The sequence below is a fragment of the Saccopteryx leptura genome, chromosome 6 (genome assembly GCF_036850995.1).
Source record: "Saccopteryx leptura isolate mSacLep1 chromosome 6, mSacLep1_pri_phased_curated, whole genome shotgun sequence".
Classification (NCBI taxonomy): domain Eukaryota; kingdom Metazoa; phylum Chordata; class Mammalia; order Chiroptera; family Emballonuridae; genus Saccopteryx; species Saccopteryx leptura.
Window position 1 is genome coordinate 31999292 of NC_089508.1, and position 13600 is coordinate 32012891.

Here is a 13600-nt window from a genome sequence, read left to right on the forward strand (position 1 = left end):
TGCCCCCAAGATGGCACCAAGACTGTACTAAAACATTAGCATGGCAGCCTCTGCTGTCTACCTGGTGAATCCCTTTTGGCTTTCTGTTCCAAAAGCTCCTCCATCGTCCTCCGTGGCCCTTCAGTGTGTACGCTGTGTCCCTTGGTTCCCTTTCTTCCTCTGGTCTTGGTTGGTGAACTATTTCAGGGCTGTGGCTCAGCCCTGACTCTTCACTCCTTCAAGGCACCAACGCCCCAGCAGACATTACTCATCAATCACACATTTTCTCTCCTGAGCCACTGGCTGGGCTCTACCTCAAACCCTGGGAGAATGCTCCAGCCTCCCACTCTCCTCCCAAAAGCCTCATCTCGGGGAAGGATTTTACGGGGAGGGGGAAAGATGGCTTCCAAGCAAAGCATCTGGTCACAGACTTGTGAGGCATTAGAAGCTAACCTCCCGGAACTGACCGCGAACTGAGCACCTTTGGAAGGCGACATGGGTCGCCTCTGGCTGTGGCATCCCAAGACCAGATTCCGTGGAAATGAAAGACTTTGAAATGTCAGAAGCCCTCCCCAACAGTTCATTTACAGAAGCTAGAAATCAGGGCTGCTGTGAGGAGATAAGAGATGAGCCTGAACTCTGAAAAGCACATTGGAAAGGGCATGACTGACAGGAGTCTGGAATTGAGCGTGTGACCTGAACCTCTAAAACAGAGTGTCCGCAGCGTTCCGGGGACACATGAAGCCTCATCACACCAGTCCCCAGAGCACGGGGGAAGCCGCATGAATGTCCGCAGACACAGCCCCAGAGAGGCCTGGCCGAGCCATCTTCCTGAACACAGCCCCTCGCATCCACCGCCCGGCTGAGAGAAAGCTGTGTGGAGTCTGGATCCTCCAGGCCTCGGTGTCCACCCAGACACAGTGTCTGAGGGAAGGCCTGGACACTACAGCCTTCAAGGGTCTGCTTGTGCAGAAGGGGGCCATGTGGCAGGAAAGGGCAAGAATGTCCTGTCACCTCACGACCAGAAAACATCCTTCAGAGTCCCAACCGCACCTGAAAAGGACACGCTGAACCAGACCAGAAACAAAGGGCGACTTGATCAGGTACCGCTGTAGGGAGGAATCCTCCATCCCACACAAATCTCTCCCTCTAGGACAGGGCCGTCCCTCTCTAGCCCTACTCCAGTATTTCAGCAGGAGTGCCATTAACTTATGTCTTTTTTTTTTTTCTTTAAGAGAGAGAGAGACAGACAGACAGGAAGGGAGAGAGATAAGAAGCATCAACTCATATAGTTGTCTACCTAGTGTACTTTAGTTGTTCATTGATTGCTTTCTCATATGTGCCTTGACCAGCGGGCTCCAGCCAAGTCAGTGACCCCTTGCTCAAGCCAGTGACCTTGGGCTTGACCCAGTGACCTGGGGCTTCAAGCCAGCGACTATAGGATCATGTCTATAATCCCACACTCAGGCCGGCGACCCCATGCTCAAGCTGGATGACCCCAGGCTCAAGCTGGCGACCTCAGGGTTTCAAACCTGGGTCCTCAGCATCACAGGTCAGCATTCTCTACACTGCACCACCACCCGGTCAGGCGACTGTTGTCTTTTAAATCTCTTCAGGCACCAGCACCCTCCAGGCCGCCTCACCGGCTCCACAGACACACACACACAAGTACCTCACTGATCTCACATTATAAAGAAATGAAGTGTTCCAGCCACAGAACATTTTTCAAAGAACTTAGGTTTACCTGTTTAAGAACCAACACTTACTAATGTATTTGATCATACTGCTGGAAAATTTTCTGAACTGAATGACATAGCTCCCTGATGTACCACGCTGGAACACTGAATGTAATTTATCACTTCCTGATGACTCAGGGACATGTTTCTAAGCCTGCCTTTACCACAGCCTGTGATGCCTATTGATCTGGCCTTTCACACGGGCCACTTTTACCCTGGCTTATACTGTCCCGGCTGAGCACACCAAGCACTCACCCTGCAGAAATGGTGCCCTGGGTTTTGGCTGTCTGGAACACTCTCTCCCTAGAAGTCTGTATGGCTCACTCTTTGCACGCAAGCTACAGCTCAAACACCATCTTATCAGAGATGCCTTTCTTGGACATCTTTCTCCCATCTTCCTGTCCCCTTTTGCTGTTTTATTTTATTTTCCTTCATAAACACACAGCTCAGAGATACAGGATGGAACCCGTGACAGCAAATCAGGCCCTTTCGATCTGAACGTTTAGCAAAAGGAATTGTGGGCGTCTGTGCTTCTCCCTCCCCGCTCTCTTTCCCATGCGCGGCACCTAGACAAATTAAATACAAAATCGTGGTATTGCCATGACAAGCCATGGGCTAAGCCCTGGAAGGCAGGACAGACTACCTGTGAACTCTCTCCAGGTTACTAATAATGAGGGAAATTAAGGAAGTGGAATATGGGACTGTCGAACTCTAGGGACCTCAGGGGGGCAGGAGCAGGAAAGATGCTAACTACAAGCGCTTCCTACTTTGCGCTGCTCCAAAGAAACAGGGAGGGAACAGCACAGCACCGGGTCAGGTAGAGCTTACTGTAGTCAGTCACCCTCCTCCTCGGCTTCCCTGTGTCAGGCTAGCCCTGCATCCCAGGGTGACAGGTCTCCTGCGCTGCAATCATTAGGCCGTCTTTCAAACTCTGTTACGGAGCTGCCTGACATCTCAGGAGCCAGCCAAGACAAGGAGCGTTTTTTTCTCCTCCTCCTACCGTTGTTGGAAGGAAGCGGAGCTGCCTGACATCTCAGGAGCCAGCCAAGACAAGGAGCGTTTTTTTCTCCTCCTCCTACCGTTGTTGGAAGGAAGCGCCGACCTGCTACAGGGCGTAGGAAGAGAAACCCTGGTCGGCCTCTGGACCATGCAATGAGAAGTTTTTCCTTTTCGTGAAAAGAAATCTCTCTCCCTGCAACGTTTACCCACTCACTGGCTTCAGTTCTGTTCCTCGGAAGCCTACAGGAATAATTCAAATAAGTCACCTGTGTTTTCTGTTGGCTCAATGCTAAGCATTGATGGGGGATTCAGAAAGGTGAGACATGGTTACGAAGTACACACTTAAATTGAGGCATCGAGAATGATTTTATTCGTCTTCAAATGGTTTTCAAAATTATTATTTTCATTGGCTTTATCGTTATAACATCAACAGATGCTTATTATAGAAAACATTGGGGAAAAACCAAAAGATGGAAGGGGAATGACCCATAATCCTACTTTATTACTGCTAACATTTTGTTCTATATAGTTTTACATTTTTTCCTCAAAAATGTTTATGGGGTGAATACAAAGCAAAGTGCTGCTCTAGGTGCTCCAGGAGAATGTGCGATACATCAGGCTTGAATCTTGCCCTGAAGATGCTTCGGGGAAAATGAGACACACACACGCATGGCCCTAGAGGCAAAAACACTTGTGGCCAGGTCATGGGTGAGTCACTGAATCTTCCTAAGCCTCACTTTACACATATGTTAACTGGTCCTGATAACAGCAGGTCCTGATAACCCTTCTCATTAGTTATTGAGGGGATTCAAAGTTTGTAACACAACTAACACTGTGTCTAAGTGTCCAGTGAATCAGCCACCAGAAATGTAAAGCAGAGATAACAACGATTATGGAGGCTGGATAGGTACAAAGACCCTAAGTGCTCCGAGAGAGGCTAAGCCACTTGAAACTATTTCCAGAGTGGGCTGTACACCATCTACAACCACACCAAGCAGTGTCCCATTTAGGGAACCGAACTGCTGCCCAAGTGTAACCGTCACTGACCCGCGTCTGACAGCTCTGCTCCCTGCTCTGTTCCAGAGGTTCTGGGTCGCCTGCTCAGCCTCCTTCTGTCTTTGCCCTGCTGTTCACCAGGAAGGTGTCCTGGTCTCAAGAAGCAGACGGGATAAATCTTCCGCCTTCTAACTGTAATGAACTGCTCGGCCCCAGGCTCACCTCTAACCCTAGGGCGGTTTCCTCCATTACAGCTAAACAGTCCCCCAGGGAGTTTGGCCCAGCTGTGCCTATGCATGGCCCTCCACATGGACTTAAATGGCACTTCCAGAGCTCCACTCACAGAGGCAACAAACAGCCACCAGAGAAGAAAGCCGGGTCCAAAGCCTCAGGGCCGCCAGGGATAAGTGCTGTATGGCACAGAAACAAGGGACCAGAATAAGCATCACTCTACAACGAATCCTGTGCCCCTGGGCTTCAGGCTTCCCAGGGAGGTGCCTCTCAGGATGTCAGGGTCCTTACCAGTCTTGGGGCCTCTGTGCTTTCCCTGTCCTACAGGTAGGTATCAACATACCTACAGGTAGGTATGACCCTGGATGGAACCCCAGTGACAGGAAATCAGGCCCTTTCAATCTGAACATTTAGCAAAAGAAATTGTGGGTGTTTGTGCTTCTCCCTCCCCGCTCTCTTTCCCATGTGTGGCACCAATCATTTCCTGTCATTTAAGCAGATCATATTCCCACAGTTCCTAAATGCACACATTGTAAATAAAATAGAAACCCAGACAGATCTGACGGAAGCCTGTGCTCTCAGAGAACAGCGCCAGAGAGCCATCACCTGTGTTCTTTTCTGCTGGGGGAGGGGGGCACGAGGCCTCAAGGGTTACCTCGGGACCTTCTCCTGGCAGGGCGTGTCCCTCCACAAGCCATACTCCTCACAGTACCCTTCCGGAGAACTCCCTTAAAGCCATGGCTTTACTTCTAGGAATGAATAAGCTTATCTAAGGATCAACAAATCTCAGAGATCATTTAATCCAAATTGAACACATAGAATAACCAAGGTCCAGAGGTATTAAGTATTTTGCCCAAGGTCAGTCAGCAGTATCCCAAATGTAGAATAAGAAACACCAAGTTTGCCTGGTGCAGTGGATCGAGGGGTGACCTGGCACCCTGAGGTCGTCGGTTCAAAGCCCTGGGTTTGCCCCGTCAAGGCACATACAACAAGCAAGCAATGAACAACTAAAGTGAAGCAACTATGAGTTGATACTTCTTGCCACCCTCCTGTAAAATCAATAGAGAAAATCTTAAAAAAATTAATACCAAGGAAGAAATATTATGAAGTAATTAAAATAAAATAAAAAAAGAAACTACATTTTAGAAAAAAATATTGCCTAAAACTTCCCTGGTTCCAAATAGGAGATGTTGCAAATGAGTACACCTATCCTTAAAATACTCATAATAGATGGTCTTTTAAAAATATGTCTGTACGGGGGGTCCTCGGGTTACAACACAGTTCTGTTCCTACGACAGTGACGTAACCCGAATTTTGGTGTAAATCAAAACACATCCTAGCCTAAGTCACTTACCTATCCTATCACAGTTGTAAAATCATAATCTAAAACATAAAAACACAGCTAAGCCACAGAAAAGGGAAAAGGACATAAATATACTGTACACTGTACTATAGTAACAGAAAAAGGTGACAAAAAATGAGTGTAAAAAAAGTATGGCACTAATGGTTTAAGCCGAAACACTCAACGTCTCAATTTTTTAAAGTTTTTATGGGAATGAGCGTCATAAATTTAAAACGTCATATGTCGAGACTTATGTAACCCCGGGAGCCCCTATAAAGTAAAATTCCTTGTAATTTCCACCTTAGCCTCTCACCCACGCGTGTTAGAGCGTTCATATCTGGAAAACGTGGCTCCCAAGCCCATCACACACAGGCCTGAAGACTGAAGGCCAGCTGCACTGGCGCTCCCCTCTGCTGTCACTGCCGTCTGGCACCAGCGCGCATCAGTGTAGATTTACGTGGATGTCCCAACCCACTGCCTTGCCCATACGGTACAGCATGGAAACAAACCAAACCAGCCACTTGGTAAGCAGCCATTGAGGGATGCAGTCAGTATCTCCTTCTAGTTTTACCGAGTCCATGACCAATTTTTCACATCAGAATTTGTGATACATGGGCTGACAGCGGGACAGAATATTAAAAATCAGGACCACCCTGAGAAATTTCGGGCTTTATGGTTGCCATGCCAACTCCTCACAACACCAAACAAGTGCCTCAAGTCCAGAAGCAACTTGGCTGGCTTAGAATAGCCCAGACACTGTGAGGCAGAGCTGCCTCTGGGCCTAGGCTGCCATGCAGACCTTCCCTTTTCCAGCTCGGCTCCGACTCCCCCGGGGAGTGATGATGACGACGCCTGTCTGAGTTTTCTCATCCTCTGTCAGCAGGGCTGGCCACATCATTCTCTGAGAATCTAAAAATCCCCATGCAGCATCCTGACCCAACTAAAAAGAGACGTGCTTGGGAATGGTAAGACCAGCGAGAGGTTAACCACAAATCTCAGGGCGAAAGCCAATCCTCGGCTGCACCTGCTCCTTTTAAGTTGAACAAAGCGTTCTCCTCCTGGAGAAGCTGAATGTGCATTCCCCTTCTCCTCCCCTTAGGTAAGTCAGGTTGGAGCTGGGAATAATTGAAATATGAGAGGGGTATGAAGCTAGGGCCATTGACTGCTCCCAGAGATGGGCAGAAATCTTACTTCACTCATCTAACCAGTACTTAAGTCTTGCTGTGTGCATCAGTGTAGGGATGCAAGAAGCTTCCTGCATAGTCCCGGAATGAGAGCTTACATTCAATGAGGAGACAGGGCAGATGACTGAGAATGCCACTGAAGTGAAACGCGTCAGAAAAGATAGGCATACAACAGGAGGCTGTGACAAAGGTGGAGTGTGCCTGGGGACCAATGACTAAGAAACAGACAGCCAGGGTTAAAGCTTAAGAACAGGGAGGGAGCTGGCTATGTGCCTACACGGCCAAAGGAGGTCTGTCACTCACTCCCCAGGAGGTCTGTCACTCACTCTGCCATTCTCCCTCTCTTCCTGCATCTCCACTCTGGCTCCTTCACACTTTAAACTTGGCTTTCAGATCTCAGCCCCTCTTCTAATCTGCAGCCAGTCAAACACCACGGGAATCAGGACACGGTATGAGGATGCTCACTGGAACCAGTCCCATGACCTCTAATTTCCACCCCTGAAAATGAGTGCTGCCTGCCTCCAGCAGTACCCCCCCACACACACACACCATCCCAGGGGCTCTCAGTCTGAGCAGCCTTTCGAGCCTATCTCCAAAAAGCCCTAGAGGAGCAGGGGAGAAGGTCCAAGAGCAAGGTCAGGGTTCTGAAGAGAAGGCAAACGTGATGAGACCCAGCCTGGGGTTCTGAGCAGCAGTTTTCCTGTCTCTTCCCTTCCATTGTTCCTCCTCTCTCCCCCCCTCCTCCTCTTCCAGCTCAGACCCTCCTCCCATCACCTCACACAGAGGACAGAATATCTGGCCAGTCTGCCTGTCCCCAGCTGCTCTGAGCCCACCGAGCCTGAGATGTGGGCTGGCCCTCTGAAGATGTAAGAAGGGGACAGCTTGGATGAGTCCATGGTGTGGAAGCTCCCTGGGGACCTGGGGCCACTACTGGTTTGGCCAGTTCCACTCCAGTCTGCCAGTCCACCCAGATCCCAACATTCTGGGATCTTCACAAGAGGTCTTTCCTCATCAGTCTTTCTGTCCAAACATCCACAGTGCTTTGGAACCAGGACCCAGTGACAGGGGCTCTCAGCCCAAAAAGGGACATTCTACCTAGTCAGGCTCACCCGCAGGGGTCTGGGAATTGGGGAAGAGGGCCTTGGGAAAACCAGCAAACCCCAAGGTCTCCTCAGGCGAAGCTGGGAAATATGGTGCCTTTGCAGGGGATTTTTTTACATGCTCTGGAGTGGGTTAACAAGACACAGAACCTGGAGCAAGATGGGAATATGAGAACCCATTCACACTGACACCCTCCACAACCACCACCACAACCATTTTCTCAGCTGCCTCCACACAAGCCCTCCTGACCCTGCAGCTACCCAGAAACTCCTCACTCCTCCCTCCCCAGGTCCACATCTCTTCAAGTCAGAATGGCCGCCCTGCTCCATTCCCCATGCTCTGCTCCACACTTGGCTCTTCCTGCTTCTGGTCCTCGTCAGGCCAGGCTGCATCCGCCCAGCACTTGATCCCAAGGGTCGCCAAGATTCTCGTCCAGCCTGAAGAACTCAGCCTGCCAGAGCGCGCCTCTCCACGGGTCCCAGAGCCTCCGGCCTCAACAGGTGCCCCTGCCACAGAGCCGTCACCCCGCGTCCCGGCGGAGGCTGGCACGCCCCCTGCAGGGCGGCGGGGACTCCGCACGCCCCAGCCCAGGTCGCAGGAGCGCCTAGGGCCCCCACAGCTCCACCGAGGCCCTAGCCGTGCTCTGCCGCTTTTGTTTCTTCGCTAGCTTAACCTCCCGAGGCTGACCTCATGAAAAGGAATCTCTGAACCCGGGTGCAGGCACTGCCTGCTCACCTGTCGTGGTGGGGTGAGGAGTGCGTACAGAACTAAACCTTTCACCGACCCAGAGAACCCCAGGAATTCTCCGTGCCAAAGAAACAGGTTCAAGTTGACCCGAGCTAAGAAGGGGACGAAAAGCCGGGCGCAGCAGATAACGACCCTGATTCACCTAAGCCCCCATCCCACGTCCTTGGCCCTCAGGAGGTTAAAGAGGGGGTGCGCATGGCCACCTACGCGCTCAGCCGCGCGCGGTTCCCACTACCCGCTCGCTGCGCGCAAGGTCCAGCCGCCCTACCAGGAGGACGAGGCACCGGCAACCCCCGGCCCCGGCCCAGCGGTGCAGTGCCAAGAGAGCCGCCACGTTCCCAGTCTCGCGCGCACGCGGGGCCCACCAAACTTGCAGCACTTTCTCCCAACCCCCACCCGCTGTCACCCTCCTTTCATCCGTGCGCCTTGGCCTCGCTGGCCCTCCGGAGGTTGCCATAACAACACGCAGGAATGCTCCAACATACGCGAAGCCGGCAGGGCGCGGCGGGCACGCAGCCCCTAGCCCGGCCCCGCGCCCTCTGCAGCCGCGCGGGGCTAGGACGCGCGCCGCGGCTCCCCAGCCGGCTGCCCGGGCGCACGAGGAGGACTCACAATGAGCGGGATGGTGCGGTCTTCGCGGAGCTGCTCTGGCCTCCCGCCGGCCCTCTGCGCGCTTCGGCCGCCTGAGGACGCTGCGTGGGCTCGGTTGTCCTGCCATAAGTAGTAGAAAGTGCCCAGGATCCAGGCTACGGTCAGGATGGCGATGGCATTGGCGCGGATCTTCCTCATGGTGGGCGGGCGGGCGCCCCGAGTGGGGGCCCGGGCCAGCGAGCTCAGAGGGCCGGGGCGGGGGCGCTCGAAGCCCCAGCTGTTTGTTTTCGCTCGCGCCCGGCTGCTCAGTCCTGCAGAGCAGAAAAAGGAGAGAGGTGGGGGTGGGGGGTGATAGGGAGAGACAGGCGCGCTGAGCAATCCTCACGGTCCTAATGCCCTTCAGCCCCGCGCGCGCACGTCCTCCGGGCGTCCATTCATTCGCGCGCAGAGCCCGCCCCGCGCTCCAGCCCCCGCCGGCCGTCCCGGCAGCTGCGCTCGGCGAGAAAAGTGCGACGGCTGGGAAGCGGCGCTAGGGAAAGGTCCGGAGAGGCAGACGCCCGTGGCGGAATGGCGACGGGCCAGAGCCAGTCTCTGCACCCAACGCCCAGCGACAGAGAGCCCGGCGGCTGCCCCCGCGCGGCCTTGGTCGGTCCCGCTACCTCCACCCATCCCCGGGCGGAGCGGCCCTGAGTCACCCGCTGAAGATGCGCGACCCCAGCCCGGGCCCGCGCCACGTAGCTGCGGTCTGGGCTGCGCTTAAACTGCGCTTGGACGCGGGGTTTAAGGTGTGTTCGTCGAGTCCTTGATAAGGGGCAGATGGGTGGGAGTCAAGTCTCTAATTAGCACCGGAATCCTCTGCAACCTAGGATTCCAAGCCACCTGAGGGCCCGCTCGGAGGAGGAATTGGAAGCTGGTGCACTTGACATTCGAAGAGAGGGAAGGGGAGCGCTGCTGCTTCACAGCTAGTGAAAGGAGAATGGGGGTACAACCACCTCACATCTGTCATTGGCCTGGGGCTCCCAGCTTTCATGATGCTTCCCTCCATCCTGCTTCACTGCCCTCTGGACAACCCTGAGGTATCATCATCACCATTTAATCAGGAAGAAGAGAGGCCAGAGATGCTAGAAGCTGCACCAGGGCCATGCAACTAATTAGTGGGCAGAGCCCAGTCTAGAAGCCATCTCTCCATCTGACACTTTGGACAAAAATACAAAACACAATGGTGAGAGGCACAGACACAGAAATCATTGAGATTCTGCCCCAGCTTGGACTGCTTTGAGAATCCCCTGTGAACTTCTCTCACTTCAGCGGAAGACAAAATGGGCTAAACTGGTTCTAGGAGGCCAGCACAGGTTGGAGGGCACAGAGCAGACACTAAATGAATAGATGTTAAATAAACCAAGTGGGGATCACATGGAATAAATAATGTTTTGTGGCCCTGGCCCGTTGGCTCAGTGGTAGAGTGTCTGCCTGGCATGTGTATGTTCTCGATTCAATTCCTGGTCAGGGCACACAGGAGAAGCGCCCACCTGCTTCTCCACCCTCCCCTTCATATCTCTCTCTCTCTCTGTCTCTGTCTCTTTCTCTCTCTCTTCACCTTCTGCAGCCATGGCTTGATTGGAGTGAGTTGGCCCTGGGGGCTGAGGATCACTCCATGGCCTCTGTCTCAGGTGTTAAGAAGAGCTCGGTTGCAACAACACAGATGGGCAGAGCATCTCCCCTAGTGGGCTTGCCAGGTGGATCCTGGTTAGGGCACATCGGGAGTCTGTCTCTCTGCCTCCCCACCTCACACTGAATAAAAATAATATTAATAATAATACTGTATTGCAAGGTTAGGGAAGGCTACTTACAGAAGGTGAATAAATCTTTGAACAAATTTGTAAAAGGCAGAGGAGGAGGGCAGGGCATGAGTATCCAGAGGAAAGGTTTTGGGGAGGGAGATAATTGATGTGTTCCAGGAAAAGAACAAACTGGAGTTACTGGGTTCCAGGATACTGGGAAGGTCTTGGTGAAAGTTGAGGTTGGCTAGGCTGGGCAAGTCTGGACTCGGGTGGCCCTTGAATGCCAGGGAGTTTGCTTCCTGCTGAAGCTGCTGGACAGTGGCTGATCTGAAGGTCCACACAAAGGGTCCTGCCCTCTAAATGAAGCCACCTCGGGAATCAGGCAAATGTTGGGATTACAGCTCATGCTTCATCCAGCCACCCCCCTCATCGCCATTCATTTCCTGATTTCTCCAGCACTCAGGGCTGAACTACACAGCAATATATGCAGGAACCATGGGGTAGACCCAGTGGTCACGTCCTCTGTGGAAGGCCAGGGAGACCTTGCTCCTTAGAAATCAAGCCTCACAGGCATAAGGGAACTGCCTTCCTGGTCTCCCCACTTCCGTACTGGCTTTCAGGCCAGCCAGGTTGCCATAGGCTGCTCCCCTCATCCCAGCCTGGTCTATGCATAACTAGTTAGTTGCCTTTGGTCTTGAGAGAATCAGGTGAGATGTGGGATCCAAACTCATCACATTAACCCAATATGGTGGGCTCCAAACTCAGCCCTAGGCATGGCGGATGAGGCTGGACCATGCCAAACTGAAATCAGGCAGGTGGGGTTTCTGATGACACCAGAGGGAGGGCTCTATGGAAGAGGGAGGGAAGGAGGAGTTTCTACAAGTCCCACCCTTTATTCCCCAGGGCTCAGTGGTGAGGCTGCTACACATCTGCACCAGACAGTCACTCCCTGGTACCTCTGTCCCAAAGAGAAGTCTTCCCCACTGCCCTCCTCAACCCCCACCAGAAAACTCCATAGGAGCAGTGGCCTCTTTGGATGGTGTTAGACCTCACAGCTAGCCCTTCGTTAGATGGATACAATAAACTTCCCTGGGGTGGAGCTAAGGGGACAGGTTAATTGCCATGCTCATTTGACCATAGAAATCTGACACCGAGGTTGAGTGATGGGCCTCAAGCTATAGGCACACCGGAAGAGATGGGAACTAGCAGCTGCTACCTCAGCTACAGCCCCTGGTCTTTCTTCCAGAGTCTAATCCCAAATAGGCACAGAGCTGAGCCCCAGTGTCCCTTGGATGGAATTCCGTGTTTAGAGATGACAGGGAGCATTGTTTCCTCTCTGGTCCTAGGAATGGATTCCAGCAGAACTGTAAAATCAAAGCGACACCTAAGAGACAGTGTTGCCTAACATTCGTTAAACTTTGAAAACAACAAGAGTGATAATAATAGCTACAGTTCACTGAGTACATAGCAGGTGCCAGCTGCTGTGCCGGCATCTCACACACATTGTCTCTAACACACCCACAACCCCCAGGCAAGGGCTTGGAGGCTCTGTGAGGCTCTGGATTGGCAAGAGTCCTATAGCAGGTAAGTGGTGGGGCTGGCCCAGTCCATTTTCCATGCCAGTGTCTGGGCATTAGTGCAGGGCTCTGAGGCCACTGGGCAGCCTGCAGAGTGGTTAGAAGTCCTGTATGAAGGGACCTCACTTCCCCTTCTGGCCTTCATTTTCTCTTCTGTAAAAGGAGAGATGACCTTTAAGGTCCCTCCAACTGTGCGATTTTGGACGTCCAGTTCCTTGGGCATGTTCTCCCTTGTGGCACTGCTCTTGGGCATGGTCCCCTTCTTTTTTAACACTGCTTAAGCCAGTATTCAGGTAAGCTGGGCAAAGTGCCATGTGCCTTTGGCGCTCACAGAGGCCCCGGGGGACTCTCTGCCCCTGCATTTGACGTGAGGATTTGGGAGGCGGGTGGATAACAGGAGAAAAGGTATATCTCAGTGTAAGTCTCTAGCTCTAGAGTTTGACAACCTGAATTCACACACTGGTTGTCACATATTAGGAGAGTGACTTGGGCAAATTCTTAACCTCTCTTAGTCTCAGTTTCCTTAACTGTAAAGTGGGGTGCGACAGCCCTTAACTTGCAGCATTGCTGGGAAAGGCAGGATGAAAGCAGGGGTCCCCAAACTTTTTACACAGGGGGCCAATTCACTGTCCCTCAGACCATTGGAGGGCCGCCACATACAGTGCTCCTCTCACTGACCACCAATGAAAGAGGTGCCCCTTCTGGAAGTGCAGCGGGGGCCAGATAAATGGCCTCAGGGGGCCGCATGTGGCCCGCGGGCCGGGCCGTAGTTTGGGGACACCTGAAATAAAGCATGTGAAGTCCAGGGCCTGGTAACCAGCCCGGGTCCGGGAGACCCGCGCTCACAGGCGCTGCTCTGGCTGCTGGGGGAGGGGAGGGGGGACTCCCGACGGGCCTGCCCAGGGCGCACACACAGGGTTGCTGACCAGTGCCGAGGAAGAGGACAGAGCCCAGGGCGCACACGCAGGGTTGCTGACCAGTGCCGAGGAAGAGGACAGAGCCCAGGGCGCACACGCAGGGTTGCTGACCAGTGCCGAGGAAGAGGACAGAGCCCAGGGCGCACACGCAGGGTTGCTGACCAGTGCCGAGGAAGAGGACAGAGCCCAGGGCGCACACGCAGGGTTGCTGACCAGTGCCGAGGAAGAGGACAGACCCCAGGTAGGCCTCTCTAGCCACACCCAAGGCCCAACAAGGACAGCTTCCTGCCCTGCAGTGTGGCTGCCTTTCCAGAGCTTCTGTTGAGTAGACCAGAGGCAGGCCGGGAGGGCTGGGAGTCAGAGTGCAGGGCCCCAGCCTCTGCTGGTGTCTATTTAAAAAAAATTTTTTCCCCGTTGAT

General features: G+C 53.1%; 1 protein-coding gene across 1 annotated transcript in view; it reads right to left on the bottom strand.

Moving 5' to 3' along the window:
- GALNT16 (polypeptide N-acetylgalactosaminyltransferase 16) overlaps positions 1 to 9683 on the bottom strand; it is a 94429-nt gene extending 84746 nt beyond the window's left edge. The window contains exon 1 of the mRNA XM_066342561.1: positions 8928 to 9683. Within this exon, the coding sequence (XP_066198658.1) occupies positions 8928 to 9104 (177 nt within the window). The 5' untranslated portion in view covers positions 9105 to 9683. The remainder of the gene's footprint in view (positions 1 to 8927) is intronic.
- Between the last annotated feature and the right edge of the window lie 3917 nt (positions 9684 to 13600).